Raw genomic sequence first — 17,944 nt, 5'->3', positions numbered from 1 at the left:
CATAACTGGACACGATGACAATTTTGCATGCACAAGGGAGCAAATTGAGAATTCCCAAAATATGTCTGGAGCTTTATCAGAGGCGCAAGGTCCTCTCCCGGCTTTGCGGCTTTGAAGTGCAAGTAGTATTGTGTCTGAAGGCTGGCCCCATTTGTTGGGGTCTGATGTGGGAGCCCCCCCGCCATGCATTCACTTCACTTTACAAGGTGTGCCATTCAGCCGCTAAGCTTTTCAATTGCAGACATCAAACATGGACGTCTTCTCGTCTTTGGTCGCTGATAACAACGGATCACAGGCCGGCGTGAACGTCCCCCCCAAGTTTTAATGACGCTTAATCACGAACCACAGACCACATTTACAACTTGGATATGAATGAGTGTGACAGAATAAAGGAACTCGTTATTCAGATTAATTAATCACAGATAGTCTTCTGATTACTATTTCAATTTGTGATATCCAGGCATGATTGTACTGTATTTCTTTATGTACTTATTAATGCAGATCAATAATAAATGCATTATAAAGGTTTGCAAAATATGTAAAATAGGTTATAAGTAATTATCTTTCACATTTGATGTGGTATGCTTTGGATCACGAGCCATTCATTTCAAATAAATAGACAGGTAATGTATTTATTATTATTATTATTATTATTATTATTATTATTATTATTATTATTATTATTATTATTTGCTTTGAATAATGAGCCATTCCTTTGAAATAAATAGACAGGTAATGTATGTATGTATGTATGTATGTATGTATTATTATTATTATCATTATTATTATCCATCCATTTTCTTAACCGCTTACTCCTCACAAGGGTCAAAGGGGTGCTGGAGCCTATCCCAGCTGGCTTCGGCCAGTAGGCAGGGTACACCCTGAACTGGTTGCCAACCAATTGCAGTATTATTATTATTATTATTAATATTATTATTAGCATTATTATTATTATTTGCTTTGGATCATGAGCCACTAATTTCAAATAAATAGACAGGTAATGTATTTATTATTATTATTATTATTATTATTATTATTATTATTATTATTATTATTATTATTATTATTATTATTATATTTTTATTTGCATTGGATAATGAGACATTCCTTTCAAATAAATAGATAGGTAATGTATTTTTATTAATTAATTAATTATTTAATTTATTTATTTATTTATTTATTCTCTTTGTCGCATGATGTCACATGCTTTTGGTCATGAACTGTTCCTTTCCTATAAAGAGAAATTCTAAATATGTGATATCATTATTATCATCATGACTGTTGTCTTTGACATTTGATGTGATATGCGTTGGATCATGAACTGTAGATAGAAAAGTAGTATTATCTATGTGACATACATGGAAAATAACTACAGTACTGAGATTAGGGTAAATTAATAATATATACCAATACATTCTGACACTATATTAAAATAATTTATTTAACAAGATATGCTTATCTCTGGAACTGAACATATCGTGATCCAAAGTATACCACATCTTGTGTCAGTAAGTCATCGTGCATTTGTTGCAAACGTTCGTGGTGCGTTTATTATTTAATTTCCTTCAAATAAAGTATCCATCTTTGATTTGGTGGTGCAAAAAAAAAGTGCTTTAGGACACACCACGCCCCTTCAAGGATGCAGCCAATCAGGAGGCCCGTGTGAGGTCCGAGGGAATGGGAGGAGGAAAATGTTTAAGCGGAGCTCAGCAGCAGCTTTTCTCGCCTGTGCTGTGGAAGAGCAGCAGGAGAGCACACGGCCGCCGCATCCTGCCAGCTGAAACAAAAGAAACTTTGTGCCAATCGTCCGAAAAAAGGACGATACCGAAATGACCGAGGGACTTTGAACGCATCACTGTCTGTCTGGAAAGACAAGACCGGAGTGTTGTTGGACTATGAGCGAATTCTTGGACTTTCATAAACAGAACAGACGTTTGTTTATTTTTTTGTGACAAGCTTCTGTCCTTTTTGACACGTTTCTGGATGATATTGTGCTGGTTTTGACTTCTTTTCCCCATCATTCATCACACGAGAAGTCCAAAAGGATGGCACCACTTCTCATCTGCGGGGTTATTCTGCTCAAAGTAAGGGGAAAAAAATCTCTTTCTCTCTATTTTTAATGTCGTATTATTATTATTTGTTCACATTTTGATAGTATTGGTAATAATACAGCAAAATAAGTCGCTATGTATTTTTACATGAAGTGCCAAAAACCGTCACCGTTAACAGCATCGCTTAAAAAGTTTCTCAGTCCTTTGTGGCACACTTCCTGCAGGCACACACACACACACACACACAAACGCTCCACTAACAGCATGCTGGGGAGTTTTCAAGCTGGAAAACCCTTTTTTTTTTCCAGGGGTTAATGTATTCATCTGTGAAAAATAAGAACGTCACATGACACTTTATTTTCCACTCTCAGTCATCTTAATTGTCAGCAGCTAAAATAAAGCAGATTGTAAATTCATTCTACTCATTAAAGTCATGAGAATGTAGATTTTTTTTAAGGATGAGTGAAGCCGTCACGTGGGATCACGTGTTATGATTGTTTTTATGAAATCAATTATAGTGTATAACCGAGGCCTACAGTCACAGACATCTGCCGGCTGAAAGCGCCTGTGGCTTGTAGTCTTGTCTGGGCAGGCTCCCAAGTGAAAACACTTTGTCACATCAAAGTGATGTACAGTATATAGTTAACATATGCAATTATGTGAACATTTGTTTTAAAAAACTGGGATTGTTGCAATGCTAATAGACGAACTTTTTAATTTCGAGTTTTACGTGAATCGACTGTAGTGTGCATGCCAGGCCAGTAGTCGGCGATGTCAGTGTGTCTTGGCCCCCACGAATTCGTCTCTTTTGTTTTGATTAATATCAAAATCAAATCAGCTTCATTTGCAGACTCGGGGACAAACAGCCTGTACTACTAGGGGAAAAAAACAACATATACTAAAAACTACCTTTTTTTACAGTCCTTCAAGGTAGCGGAAATTAAATTTACTCTGTGGAAAATAGAAACAAAAAGTACTTAATTCATGATCCAATTAAAATGTATTACGCAAACAAGTACATAAATGTTTGAAAGGAAACAGTTCTACACACAAATGAATTGTACTTAAAATTTAAATACATCTGAACTGTACACAACAAACGCTTAAATTATAATTTAAAAAAATTAAGTCACGTAACATATTTCATAACATGGCATTAAGCAGTTTGAACATTTTATTTCATGAGTCTCATATTACTATTACACACCTGTAGAACTATTGACATATAAAACTTATACATTATTATAAAGTTTCACGTCATTTTTACATTTTAGTACTTATAATGAATGAACCAATTATTTAAAGGGATACTCCACTTATTTAGCCCATTATAGCAATAAAAAGTTTATATTTTGTCTATAATTAGATAATTTCATTATTTTGCACATACAATTAGTACCTTTAAAAACACATTTTGCAACTTGCTGTCGACTGAAAATGACATCATAAAGGCTCAGGTAACCAATCACAGCTCATCTGTTTTCTCGGTTTGGTCATGTGACATTCACAAGCTGAGCTGTGATTGGTTACCTGAGCCCTTTGTGATGTCATTTTGAGTCGACAGCAAGTTGCAAAATGTGTTTTTAAAGGTACTAATTGTACGTGAAAAATAATGAAAATATCAAATTTATTATAGGCAAAATATTAATGTTTGACTGCCAAAAATGGCTAAATAAGTAAAGTATCCCTTTGACATGTTAGACGTACATGTAAAATTGTTTAGTTGATGCATATTTTCAGAATAAATCGCAAATCATTCAATGATTAAAATACATTTGAATGCAGGCTGGTCACACACCTGATTCTAAATATCAGGATCGTAAACAGGCTTCTGTAGAGCTCCTGTTTTAATGAATTAATTTTAGGAGGGAAAAAAAAAAGCTAAATGAATGTAAAAACTATTCTTGTTAATGTAAATGTGGGCTGGATAACAGAATGGGGTGGGCCATACGTGGCCCCCAGGCCATATTTTGGCAGACCTGCATCTCGGTCTAAAGACAGCTTACATGTAGTAACTTTCAAACATGTCTCCTTTGAAGCTTGCGACCATGTCAACAAACTTCCATTTTCAATTACCAACAACAATAAACGGACCCCGCTTGTAAAAGAGTCCTCTTCTTGTTATGTTAGGCATCTCGCTGTGAAAATGTGGCCCCACTCTCAGCATCGCTGGGGTCTGGATGTCCGGAATGGAGCAATTATCCTGATTTTTTCCCACATTGTGGCCCATATAAAGTGTGCGAGTGGCTCAGTCAGTTAGTTAGTTAGTTAGTGTGTTACCACAGCATTTACATTAAGCAGAATTCCCCACTGGGTGCGGATTATAAATTTCAAGCACTCTTTCACGCAAGTCTCTCCTGTTTGATTTACTATCATAGTTTTGCACACTGAGGCATCCTCTAACACATTCACTGCCAGCCCAGCAAAAATGCATCATTTGACGTCTTTTTCCGTCAATGGCAGTGAATGAGTTAATTTGTCCCTCATGCTGCCTACATACTAATGACAGTAATCAGCATGAATCGGGGTTGAGGTTAGAGGGGTCTCCACAACTTTGTGCATCCTTTTGTGTGTTTATTTTCACACATACGAAATTAACTGCGTTGAAGCCATCACATGTGCTTAAAAAGAGATCTTTTGACTCACTTCAGAATACACAGAAAATGTTTCAGCAAGCTTGGCTGAAATCTGCGTGCGAGCATGTGTGTGCGTGTTGACTGAGTGACTCCGGCAGCCGTGCAAGTTGAGAGCAAACCGCATTTAAGCTGCGCTCCTCGGTGGTCCGTCTATTCCCAGTGGGGAAGCCCTTCAAATTGCAACTTTTTCATACCCTAATGGAAAAAAAAAAAGCAACTGCGGCCCTCATTTGCTTCTTTGACTCTGACTTTCTGGGCCCTGAAGGCATCAGATAAACGTCAGTGTGCTTGAGTGGGTGCACAGCCACTTAAAGCCTCCTTGAAATGTGCACAGAAAGTCTCAGCAGGACTTTTAATAGCAGCTCAGTACTTGATTTGGATCTTTTTCGAGGAGAGGATTGTCAACTCGGAGAGATGGAAAAACTCGCTTCCCTTGAATGTTACACTTAAAGGTTCAACACAAAAGGATTTATGATGGTGACAGTTAACCTCTGGAACAGATTCATTATAAATATGAACAAATTGGTGGTTGGCTTTCCAGAACATACAGCGTGTGACGTTGGAGGTTGGAGGATTTAGGAGTTTTTCGTCTATTCAAGCTGAAGATTCTGTGACACAAATGGAAATATATGCAAAAAAAACCCTTTTTCTTTAAGTCCACTAGCTAATTTCAATGGCCATCAAAACGTTTTTTGCTGGTTACAGCTGATAATACACTGCATGCATCCCCTCTGGTATGCACAGTTTGGTCTCCAGGGGGCAGTATATAATTCAGGGGTAGTATAAAGACATTCATAACACTGGCCAACAAATTATTATTTTTTCGAGTGCTGAAGATATTTTAATTTGAATTTTACAAACAAGTACAAAATGACACCTGTTTCTTTGTGCAAGCTCTACTTTTTGAGATATTGATGTTTTTGACTAGGTTTTAAATGATCACAATTTTTCAGCCGATATCCGATCAGCAAATCGAGTTTGAAATAAAATGCTCAACGATCACCGATTTGATCATAAGATGGAGCAATATATTTATTCAGAACATTTATATTTATTGAATATTTAGTAGGGATGTAACGATATCCAAACATCACGATACGATATTTTCACGATATGAAGCTCACGATACGATAATTATTAGCCTACGATATTGTGGGGAGGTTGGTGATATTTAAAAAAGGTCACAATAATGTAAAAAAAACAAAACAAAAAAAGAGCTCATACCAAAAAAGCACAGTAATGTGCTTTTGTACATAACAGCAATGCATATAATCCACATACAATCTCTCATAACAATATTGAGGCGCTTACTTGTTAATGCACGCACACATTGAGTTTCTCCACATATTGACTCGGTTCACAGGCATATTACATTGCCCTTTATCTGACCAATAGCGTGGATTTTAAACATAGAAGGACCAAAATTAAATTAATTATTTATTGTTTTATTATATATATTATTATATATTTTATTTATATTGTTTACTTATTTATTTCTAAAAAAATTTATCATTTTATTTAATAAATATTAATTGACTGACAATTGGCGTAGATTTTAAACATGGAAGGGCCAAAACATCCCTAATGAAAATTAAATTGCACTAAAAAAAAACTAGCCACCAGAGGGTGCTAGAACTGCAAAAATGTAAATCAACCTGACTTTTTGAACAGATGTGTTCCTTTTAAATATTGTGAACATGCCTCATTTTCATCCAAAACATGATTTCGCTTTCTGCGATAATGATGACCATCTTTCATGATATGGGCTGCTCGATTATGAAGAAAATATTAATCACTATTAATTTGCTAGTAATTGAAATCACGATTAGAATTTTTTTTTTTTGGCACAAAACAAGAAAATGTTTAATCAGGTAAAAAAAATATTAAGACAAATACATTTCTTTGGAACACTGTAATTATGCAAGCTCCTTTTGGACCAATCGAGATTTATTAAATTTCTCATTTTAAAATTTGAAAAGGTGCAAATATACCAATTTAAATAACTCAAAATTAGTATTAATAATCTTTTATTTTTGTTTATGATTATGCCAATTTTGTAATTGTGGAGTGTAATAGTTGAAATTGTAATTGAATTTCAATTAATTGCACAGCCCTACATGATATGGCATCAAAAATGAAAGTGCCAATGTCATAACCATTCTGCAATATGAAATACATAAAACGCAAACATCACAATTTGCTTGGTCACTAATCAACTACAAGTGAAATACAAAAGTTCTTTTTTTTCCACAAATCTAAACCAGTCATCATAACAAAACACTAAAACATCTGCACTGCATTTTAAATGGACCCAAGTTGAAATTGTTGCCCATAATGTCTCATCCGCAGATTAACAAGTGTCATGCTCATCCCATGGTTGGAAAATCCTGCTGGTAAACATTAGCCGTGATTCCATTCATAAAGTGGATCACGGCTTAGTCACCAGTCTGCTGCACACATGAGTGCTCACACTGTGGATGGACGCCATATTTGGCTCGCATGGGCACCGCCGCCAGGCCTTTTTGGCAGCTCCGGCCCGGTTCTGGCCCAAACTCGCTCCGGCGACGTGAAACTTGTCAGACCCCCGAACACAGCCGCCATCTATCCATTTTTTTTTTCAAAGTCGAGATTTAAGAGGAATTCCGTCTGTTTTCTGTGCTCCAAACTTGGTGCCGCCCCCGCATCCTAATACGTCTGATCTGGGTTTTGTGGCTGGTGCTCAGATATCATCAGGCCCGGTTGTTGTTTTTGGATCCAGGCCCCTCCCCGATTCGAAACGCTTTCTCAGCCTTTTTGGGATCCACTCGAAAAAGGGGGCTTTGCACGTTGTTGGCGTTTCTTCCGACTTCCGACTTGTTGTTCTCCCTTTAGGTTAGTTGTTAGACATCTGTTTGCTCTCGTCAGACCCCCTCCGGGGCCAATCTGCCCTTAAAATGTTTAAGATGCCTGCAGAAGGGGAGTAGTGAGCTTCATCCACACACCTGCAGGGCTCTTGGAGACTTCAAAGGTCTCGCTCTCCCCCAGACAGACACTCGCATGCTGGGCTAGCCGCCTGCAACCGACACCCGGGCCTCAGGCTGCTGGTGTCCCCTTGATATGCCTCCCCCCGCCTCCCACCTCTTTCTCCGGAGAAATCACACACACAAAAAAAGTCCAGCCATTGTCATTCGGTGAGCCGGAGGTGTCGAAGCTCTTCTTCCTTCCTTCTTTTACCCCTCCGCCAACCCCCCCTTATTCTTCGCAGCGCTCCAAAGCCATCTGATTAAAGCCAGCCTCTGCTGTCAGGCGCCAAACCCCACTGCACAATCTGTTAGGAATGTCTGATCTATCCCTCATGTCATAATTCACGCTGGGCTCTCCATTACCCACTTGTAGATAAGGGCTCCGAGCACTTTGGGGGCCAAAACCGTGGCAGATGGAAAGATTAAACAGAGGGGGAGGGGAAAAAAGACCCCATTCCAGTCACCCACTGCCCTGATTTTTTATTGCTCAGGAGTGTCATTTCCCACATGTGGGTAAGGCCAAAAAAGAGCAAATAACCCAAAATGATGAGCAGACAAAAACTGGGCTTCATTAAAATTAAACTATAAATTTCTTAAACCACATGCCAGTTATAATATGCTTTTTAAAATGGCAATGCATAATGCATTTTTGGAAGGTTGTTGTAGTTTTTTTTTTCATTGACATGTGTGCATTATTTACTAAAAAATGTAAGTAAAAAATGAAATCCTAGATAATAAATAATAAAAAGATGATGAAATAAGTTATCTAGCATCTAAATAAGGGGTCACCAACTTTACTTTAAAAAACTGAAAGCTACTTATTGGCTTGTAATAGGCTACCAGTTTCATACATACTTCTGAAATAACAAATGTGCTCAAATTACACATTATTATTATTAATTTCTCACAGTAATGATTAACAATGATTAACAGATCACTTCTGAAACATTCCTTGTAAATCACTATGTCCGATCCCTTGTGAGCTATACAGGCTACTCATCTGTTCCGATCAGATTAAATGAATGAATGAATGAATGAATGAATGAATGAATGAATGAATGAATGAATATGTTAGAGCAAATTTGTTTTTTGTTTAGTTTAGTTTATAACTGTTCACAAAATACTACCCAGAAAATTAATTTGATGGGATTTACACGTGTTTACTAATTATTTTTGCTTCACAGTACAAAGGCTTAATAAAGTGGAAGTTATCCTTAAGGGATAATTTATTCATTGAACAATTTTCGGCAGTGAAATGTTCATATTTTGTCCAGAATTAATTAGATAACTTCATTATGTTTCATGTACAATTAATACTTTCAAACAGTAATTTTTCTACTTGCTGTCGACGAATGATGACATCACCTGTGCTGAGGAAGTAAGTAGGTCACCTGTTTTCTGGGTTTGGTCAGTAAACAGAGCCATGATTGGTCATTACCTACTTCCTCAGCACAGGTGATGTCATCATCAGTCGACAGCAAGTAGAAAAATTACTTTTTAAAGGTTTTAATTATACAAGAAAAATAATGAAATTACCGCATTAATTATAGACAAAATGTTAACTTTTTACTGCTAAAAATGGCTCAATGAGTCAAGTATCCCTTTAATCATTCTTTGACAATAATATGTTACATGTAACCTCACTAGTTTAAACATGACATTCTGATTAATATTACATTTGTGGAATATGTTATGAAGCAAAATCTAGCCGTTTTTTTGTCCATTTCAGGAGGCGGCCATTTTGCCAATTGCTGTCTACCAAAGATGACGTCACAGTTGCTCAGGGCTCTGGCAATGACCAATCACAACTCACCACTTTTCTGAAGCTGAGCTAAGATTTGTTGTTACCTCAGACCTGATCAACTGTGATGTCATCTTCAGTCGACAGCAAGTGGCAAAATGGCCGCCCCCTGATATGGATAAAAACAACTGGATTTTGTTGCTTAACTCATATTCCACTAACGCAATATTAACCAGAATACCATATTTAGATGAGTCGGGCTGCATACAACATATTATTGTCAAAAAATTGGGGGTTGACTTCCCCTTTAAACTGACATTGTTTTATTTGTTAAATAACTTGGCCACACCATAACCTCCTTGATAGATATAATAATACTTTTTTTTTCTCCTAGGTTGTCTTTGCTGATGCTTGCGCCAGCGGACAGTTGACCGAATCCGGCGAGTGTTGCAGTGTGTGTCCTGCGGGTTTTAGAGTGGCGGTGGAGTGTGGAAAAGAAGATACCAAATGTGCACCATGCCCGCAGGGTAAGCAATTATTTTCTTATGTTACCCTACTAATACAGATCAATTGCTGCCTTTGTCTGTGCAAGAGGCACATGTCAGACTAACGCCGCCGGTGTCATCTTCCTCCCAGGAACTTTCTCCTCTTCTGAAGACCTCGGCCGTTGCCTCCCGTGCTCGCAATGCCCGTTCGGGGTCCCTACACTGGCCTCGTGCTCCGCCGCTGAAGACACGCAATGCGAGTGCGACAGCGGCTTCTTCTACTTCCGAGCCTACGGCCTGTGCGCGCCTTGTTCCAAATGCAAGCGTGGCGAGGGCGCGGCGCAGCAGTGCGGCCCCAAGGGGGACACGCAGTGCCGGATCTGCGGCTTGGGAACCTTCTCCGAAGAGCACGCTCACACCAAACCGTGCCAGGCCTGCACCCAGTGCACGGACAGCGAGGTGGAGATCCGGGCCTGCATGGCCAACTCGGACACACTCTGCATGGGTAAGTTATGAGGAAAATAAGAAGAAAAGGCAGCACACTATGGGCGTGTTTACACCACAATGACCTTGGAGAAACAACAACAAAGCTCTACACTTCTGTCCACCATGGAGCAGTGTAAACACCATAAAGAGACATTATGGCAAACCAGAGAAACTTTGTAATTTGAAATTTAATGAAACAAAAAAGTTACATGACAAATGTTTTAATTTCCTTCCATTTTACTGTAAATAGGGATGCGCATTGACCATCTATGGGACAAGCTAACAATTAATAAATTCTTTGACTATCTATCTATCTATCTATCTATCTATCTATCTATCTATCTATCTATCTATCTATCTATCTATCTATCTATCTATCTATCTATCTAGCTATATATCTATCTATATATCTATCTAGCTAGCTAGCTAGCTAAAAGCTAGACAGCTAGCTTTCCATCTTTTTTTTTTTCTTGTTTTGCTAGCTTTCCATCTACCTAGCTCATTAGAGTGTCATAAGAGATCATCAGGCTATCTATCTATCTATCTATCTATCTATCTATCTATCTATCTATCTATCTATCTATCTATCTATCTATCTATCTATCTATCTATCTATCTATCTATCTATCTATCTATCTATCTATCTATCTATCTATCGCTAGCTAACTAGCTAGCTAACTCATTAGCGTGTCATGGCATATAATCCAATTTCACTTAGTTTTACCAGGCTGGGCTCCTCCATTGTGACCCTCATGTGCGTGCCCTTCGTTTTCGCAGATGGCCGTTTTCATTTAGAAATAGTAATGATCTTGTTTTCAAAAACATCCTCTTTGAAAACTGTTTTCACATGTACGTTCCAAAGTGCTGATGTCGTGTGAAGCAACGGCCAAAACGACAGTTTCGATCACTTGAAATGAGTGTCACGAAAATGGCCTCTGAGAGATAAAAAAAATTCAAAAGTAGTGGGAGGGCTTCAGAGGAAAAACATGGACATGTGGTCAACATCTGAATCCACACCTCACCAGAACTGCAGAACCAGCAAGCAGCGGCAGTGAAGAAAAGAGCACTAGTTAAGTGCTTGGGGGTTAACTGCTCCCAGGGCCAAATCGGAGACGAGCCAGCCAGCTCGTCTCTTGGCTTCCAAATTACTACGACTCTACAGGCGTAAGGTCATCTTTAGTACACATGTCATGACTCCTTGACCTACGAGGGGTCACCACAGTAGCCGGTGGTGTTTGAGCCTAAAATAGTCTAACCACAGGAGGGTGACCGTTGTTGGGGGGGGGGGGGGAAAGTGGTAATGGAAGGTTTTCAAACCTCAATGGAGCTCAACAGCTGATATTATCAATCAATGGTGCGTTGTGCATTTGGTAATGGACCTTTAGCCAATACTTGGCTAAAAACTTGACAAAACACATGAAATCTTAAAATAAAGTCAATCATATTCACCACCACCTTTAACCGTTAAAGAAACAGAACAGCTGTTAACACCTCGACCTAGAATGACCCAACTTACGACTTTTTGAAAATACAAGACACTGATTTTGTTGTTGTTGGTGTCTCAAGTAAAAATCACAACTTACAAAAGTCTGCATGTGCAATGCTAACACACATTGTTAAACATCATAGATAAATTGTGTAGACAAACAAAATACTTTCTCCTTTGTGAAAGAAATGACTTTTACTGCAGTTAACTGAGTCACTTAGTATTGAAATTCGTCTTTGCGTTTTGTTCATCTGTATTATACTGCCCCCTGGTGGCCAAGGTGCACACACCAGAAGGAGCTCATCAATGGCACGGACTTGCATATGAATGGGCCACAAATGTGACTGGCTCACCTTAGTGAGAAGTGAAGCCACCGGCGGCCATCTTACGTTGCCACTTGCTAAGTGCGCCTAACTTGAATGCATTGATTCCTCCACCGCGTTTTCATGTTATTTTCTGTCTCTACGGCCAAAATGCAGAGAAGCAAAGGAAGGTCTCTATGAACACATTTCACAAGTCCTGATCTACAGATGCTATAACTGCACTTATGTCGCCAGATAAACAGCTGCACATTCTCTCTGATGGATCCCGTGACACCCCGAGCTGGTCCGGTGTGGAAGATGTGACACCAGGCGGAGAAAGTTTTGCACCAGGGACGCCCAAGTTTACCCCCCAGGATGAGAAAGGTAGCAACAACATCCTGATCTACGTGTCCGTGTTGGCCGCGGTGGTCCTGGGCCTGCTCGTCTACGTGGCTTACAAGTGGTAAGTCTTTATCAGCGACATGCGTGTGTCCTTATACGGGCATAAGAAGGATTCTAGAAAAGAAAAAAAAAACTGCAGCTAGTTTTCCTGACATGGTTTTCTATGCTGGTCGCAGCTATAGATCGTGTAAACAGAAGAAGGCCCTGTCCAAGGCGCGTGCGGCCGAGTTGGGGGCGTCTCCAGAGGGAGAGAAGTTGCAAAGTGACAGTGGAGTTTTTCTCGACTCACAGAGTTTGCAAGACAATCAGACCTCTAAAGGTGCGGTACAATTATATTAGTTTTTTTTATTTTATTTTATTTTATTTTTTAAAATGTTTTAAAGAAAAATTCCATCTTTTACCGACTAAAAATTGAGGATGCAACAATAACGGCATCTGTTAAAGAAGTCAGGTTGATTTTCATTTGTGCAGTTCTAGCAACCTCTGGTGGCTGTTTTTTTTTAGTGCAGTTGAATTTTCACAGGGCTTGTTTTGGCCCTTCTATGTTTAAAATCCACGCTGATGCTCAGATGAAGGGGCACGTAATGCTTGTGAACCGAGTCTAATGCAAGCACACATTGAGATTGTACTTTGTTTATATGCATTGTTGTTATGTACAAAAGCACAATTTTATGTGTTTTTTTTTTTTTTGTAGTATGAGCTAATTTTTTTGGCAATATTATTTTACAATATTCTGACCTTTTATTGTATATATTTTTTGTTTTATCCTTCATATCGTAATAATATTGTATCGTGATGTTTGGATATCGTTACATCCCTACTAAAAATGCATACATTAAATAGGAGTGTCAAAATTAATGCATTAATTTGGAGTTAAAGTTCCTTTAATGCCACTAACCTTTGGAATTTCAGTCGCAATGCAGTAGGCACATCCACGTCAAAATTTAGCAGTAATAAATGTAATAATAATGCATATATTTGTGGAGACAGGGGTCAGGTTTTATTTTACAATTTTAAAAATGTGCAGAATTTCACAAGTTTCTTCTTAATATGAAAAACATGCACTGAGCTGTCACCAATGTCCTACAAATGCAATAATGCCATCTAGTCTTATTTTACATTTTATTGTAAATTTAGAACAGATATAAAATTTGCGATTAATCGTGAGTTGATTATTGAAGTCATGTGATTAACTCATTCACTACCAGCCATTTTCACTGAAGCAATCCCCTTTGCTCCCGGCTGTTTTACTGGATTTTGACTGCCCACAGAATATTGTGTTCTATTGCTATAAAAACATGGAACCTACCAAAAGAAAGATTAAAGTCTCTTCTTTCCCCAGAAAAAAACTATTAGCATTAGAATATAGTTTCATCATTATCCACAAAACTTTTTAAAACTGTGGGGAAAAGAAGTTGTTACAACATGGCCTTGGTTGGTCTCTTATACTCGGCTGCCACCTATTGGTCGTTTTTGTAATAACTGCCATTGCTTCAAGCATTCTCTTCAGTTTAGAGGCTGCATCAAAGCCTTCTGTATGCTCTTGCATAAAATAATTTTTTTTTTTTTTTTTTTAACGTATAAATACGTCTTTGGGAACATGGTAATAATTAAAATAGAATGTATTTATACGTTTTGGAGAGCAAATGAGTTAATTACGATTAATTAGTAATTTTACAGCTTGTGTAATAATGTATATTTACTATCCCTTCAATATAACAACCCACAGCAATTAAAGTGTAAATATTTGGCAACAAAAGTGAATACACCCCTAGGTGAAACTGCCAAAATGATCTTTGAAAAAAAGTCAAAATATTACAATGAAACAAATTACAGCCATTAGCGTACTGGCTTCTTCATATGTTATTATTCCCCCCCCTGACCCCGACAGGCACAAAGAGGGACAGCAAGCAGGACACCCGCCTGTACATCAACCTGGCGCCCCACAGACAGGAAGAAGTGGAGCGCCTCCTGCAGGAAGGAGCCGGCCGCGGCTGGCGGCAACTGGGCCAGGCGCTGGGGTGCGAAAGCGAACAGCTGGACCTGTTTGGGCGCGGCGAGGCCCCCGCGCACACGCTGCTCTCCAACTGGGCCCTGAAAGAAGGCTCCACTCTGGGACTGCTGTGCTCGGCGCTGGCTCGCATCGAGAGGCCTGACGTGGTCTCGGCCCTCAACTCGCCCTCGCAGGGCGTCTCGCTCGTGTGACGCAGCACCCGCACCCAACGCACATATTCACAGGCCCACTTGCATCATTATGACTATGGAACACGCCATTATGAGTCATTTTGTTCAACAGAAAAAAATAATATATCCACAAAGTGCCGTTTTTCTTACGAATCTTCACAAGTGCCTTCATCAACATAATCCTAAATCAACAAACTATTTCCTTTTGTTTTCATCTATAATAATATACCATACATTGTATCTACAATCTGTACTGTCAATGTGGACATTTCATTCTTTTGTAATATTTTTTTTTCTCTCCACGTCTTAAGTTCTACACGGGAGGCCATTTTTAAGTCGTACGTGGCCACAAAGTGATTGATAATCAATTATTAGAATTTCTCACAAGGGAGTCTAATATAACGTGACAATTGTTCAAGACTCCAAACTAGATTGCATGTAGAAAGGAGATCATAATGACATAAAACACTTAAAATATCCTTATTGGTGTGTGACATGTTTTATTGTTTTGTTCTGTGTTGGTATTTGTTTACAACGAGCAAACATGAAGAATGAGGCAGTTTAATGGATGATAGTAACACCATCAGGTATGAGCTCTTCCTCACTATCATTAATATCCGATTTTTTTTTCTCAGTAGCATGCAGTGAGGTTCAAATTATGATGTAAGGGATTATATTACGACTGAACATCTTCCCTTTTTGCTTCCTGTATTTATTTTACTACCATTTCAAGCCTTCCAACTCCAAAACATCTTTGTATGCGACACTATGTGTCTCATATTGTTTAGGTTATTTTTTTCTGATGCCGGTCATATATGTTTGTTTGTTTTTGTGTGTAGTTCATTTTACTGTTCCTGTTTTGTGTCATTCAGTGAATAAATAATTTGTAATAAAACTGAATTGTCTTTTTTATTATTATTATTATTTAATAAACGTTAGTATACAGTATAATGACATTTTGTAACCATAAAGACATTTTGAGATGTATTAATGTAGCAATACATGTACTGTATGTGTTTGCAGATCTGTACTGCATCATGTTGAACGATTTTGAAATATAATCTAATTGTGTGTGTTGTTTTTTTTTGCTCTATATTGCAATTTAGCATATGTGAATATTTTTTTCAAGGTCCTCTTCCCATGTATTTTTTTTTTTACAAATACAAACAATAAATTAGTAGGTATTATAATAAATCAGTTTTATTATACATGATCCTACAGGATTTTGTTTTAAACAAAAACAAGCAATGGTTTAATCTGTATTATAATAATATCAGATTTACTTTACATAAACTTTTGGTGCGATAGGTTAGGCTTTTGACAAAGAATTAACATGAAAGAAAGTTTATCTACTTCATTTAGAGTTATTAACTTAGTAAACATTTAAACCTTGATTATAAAATCTTTTCAAAGTTCTACCAAACAAGTACAGCATAAACATAATCAATCACATTACGACACATTTTTTTATATAATAAAAAATAAAGTAGACCAACCTACCAATAAATGAATATGAGTTTTGTTTCGCTATTTTTCGAAATATTTTCTAGCCTTTGTAAATTTTGTAATCAACATTGTAAATGTTAATTTGAATTGGATTACTTGTTCAGTGCTAATTACCTCATTTGGTACATGAGGGTCAACATACTGAGTTAGAAACAGCACCACTGCAAACTAATTATGTATATTACACTGGAAGTCAGTGTATACAATTTAGGACTGGTGTGATGCAGTTCAGTTTCCCGGTACTAGAAAGAACTGTTGATGACCTATGTCTTGTTTGGACAAGATCTTTGACCAATCTGTTTCTCTTTCCTTGCGGCAAGAGTTCTTGTAATAATGTGCAGGTGTACCTGCAGATGATTCAACAAGCCCAGTAACTCTGAGTCACTTAGTTTTAATCGCAGGCTTCAGTGTTAGCCTATCAAGCTTCTTGCTGAATATTTCACAGTGTTCGTTCCTGTCATCCGAGCACACTCTTCTCCTTCGTTTTGCTCTTGACCTTCTTGGAAATGTGAAAGTGATTGTCGAGTTGGCCTGCAGCCTCCAACTGTCACTCACACCGACTTGATGGATTACACAGTGAGGAGGGGTCGAGGATTGGGCTAAGTCCAAACGTATTTGGACTGCGCTGCCCCATATCAAGGGATTTAAGTGCATCAGAACATTTCCTATCCAATAGAAGCCTAAGGGAGAGTGGTATTTAATAAGGCTGTAATGAAAATACTGTAGAGTGGAGGAAAGTTTCTTCTCACAGCTCCAATATGTTAATGATCTTTTTCCTTTCTCTTCTCATGTGGCTGGATAAAGGCAAGGTCTCCTCTGACACCTCTCTCACTTTTACTTTTTTTTTTTTTAAGAGAGAGAGCCTTCAAAAGACTCTTTTGCAGTGAGCCATTGATCCGTCTTTCCCTTTTCACGCCGAACAAAGCAAAGGTGGGATATTGCCACAGTTGTGTGCACTGATGGGGTAATGCCCACGTGTCAATCAAAGTCCGCAATTAGTAGACTTCCCACACAGAGCCGTATTACGTAGAGGACAGGAAGTGGAACTGTCAGGTGCTCTATCCACACACTGTAAACAAACACGTAGCTGCTCAGGTTCTAGCTAGAAATAAGAAATGTCTTTGTTTGTGTGCGTGTCCACTAAACATTGGACGTCCTATGGACGTGCAGATCATGTCCATATTACGTCGGTCGGTCGAAGACCAGTCTGGACTACAAAACGACGTGCAAATTACGTCCAAAATTTAGACGTCTAATTATGACCTCATTTGGACATCAATGGGACGTCATGTTATGATTTTTTTTTTAAATGACAAATATCATCATTGTTAATATTATTTAATCAATTTAGTATCAATTTCGATGTTCTGTGATAAAACTAATGTATTTTTATGGAATTATTTGCGGACAAGATTATGTACGTGTAGTGACGGCCGGAGGCGGAGTGTTGAAACACAACGCTAAAGGCTGACGTTTTATTGACATAAGGGTAGTAAAAAAAAAAAAAGAAAAAAAAAGAAAAGAAAAAGGAACTTCTCACTCTCCGGCAAGCTAACAGGCTAACTCTTCCCTACTTTACGTCACAACACAACATTCCCACCCGGAAGTGCTATACACTCCTGTACAGTAGGTGGCGGTATGCAATGTCAATCCGACATTAATA

The 17,944-nt window shown here is 38.1% G+C and overlaps 1 protein-coding gene across 1 annotated transcript; it reads left to right on the top strand.

Annotated features, from left to right (window-relative positions):
• The first annotated feature begins 1,715 nt into the window (after window positions 1-1,715).
• On the top strand, window positions 1,716-15,675 carry nradd (neurotrophin receptor associated death domain). Its single transcript, XM_077527092.1, has 6 exons — window positions 1,716-2,084; window positions 9,825-9,957; window positions 10,067-10,420; window positions 12,445-12,652; window positions 12,768-12,910; window positions 14,483-15,675. The coding sequence occupies exons 1-6, from the start codon at window positions 2,046-2,048 to the stop codon at window positions 14,794-14,796; spliced, it is 1,191 nt and encodes a 396-aa protein (XP_077383218.1). The 5' UTR covers window positions 1,716-2,045; the 3' UTR covers window positions 14,797-15,675.
• Window positions 15,676-17,944: the final 2,269 nt, after the last annotated feature.

This window comes from Festucalex cinctus, chromosome 7 (assembly GCF_051991245.1).
Source record: "Festucalex cinctus isolate MCC-2025b chromosome 7, RoL_Fcin_1.0, whole genome shotgun sequence".
Lineage (NCBI taxonomy): Eukaryota > Metazoa > Chordata > Actinopteri > Syngnathiformes > Syngnathidae > Festucalex > Festucalex cinctus.
This window is presented reverse-complemented; position numbering and strand designations above follow the sequence as displayed.

What these genes read in the sequence shown, in the direction of transcription:
- nradd (XM_077527092.1), top strand. Translation starts at nt 2,046, where the DNA reads ATGGCACCACTTCTCATCTGCGGGGTTATTCTGCTCAAA. An exon ending in ATGTGCACCATGCCCGCAGG is followed by an intron (nt 9,958 to 10,066) that starts GTAAGCAATTAT and finishes TCTTCCTCCCAG; the next exon opens with GAACTTTCTCCTCTTCTGAA. An exon ending in CTCGGACACACTCTGCATGG is followed by an intron (nt 10,421 to 12,444) that starts GTAAGTTATGAG and finishes TTATGTCGCCAG; the next exon opens with ATAAACAGCTGCACATTCTC.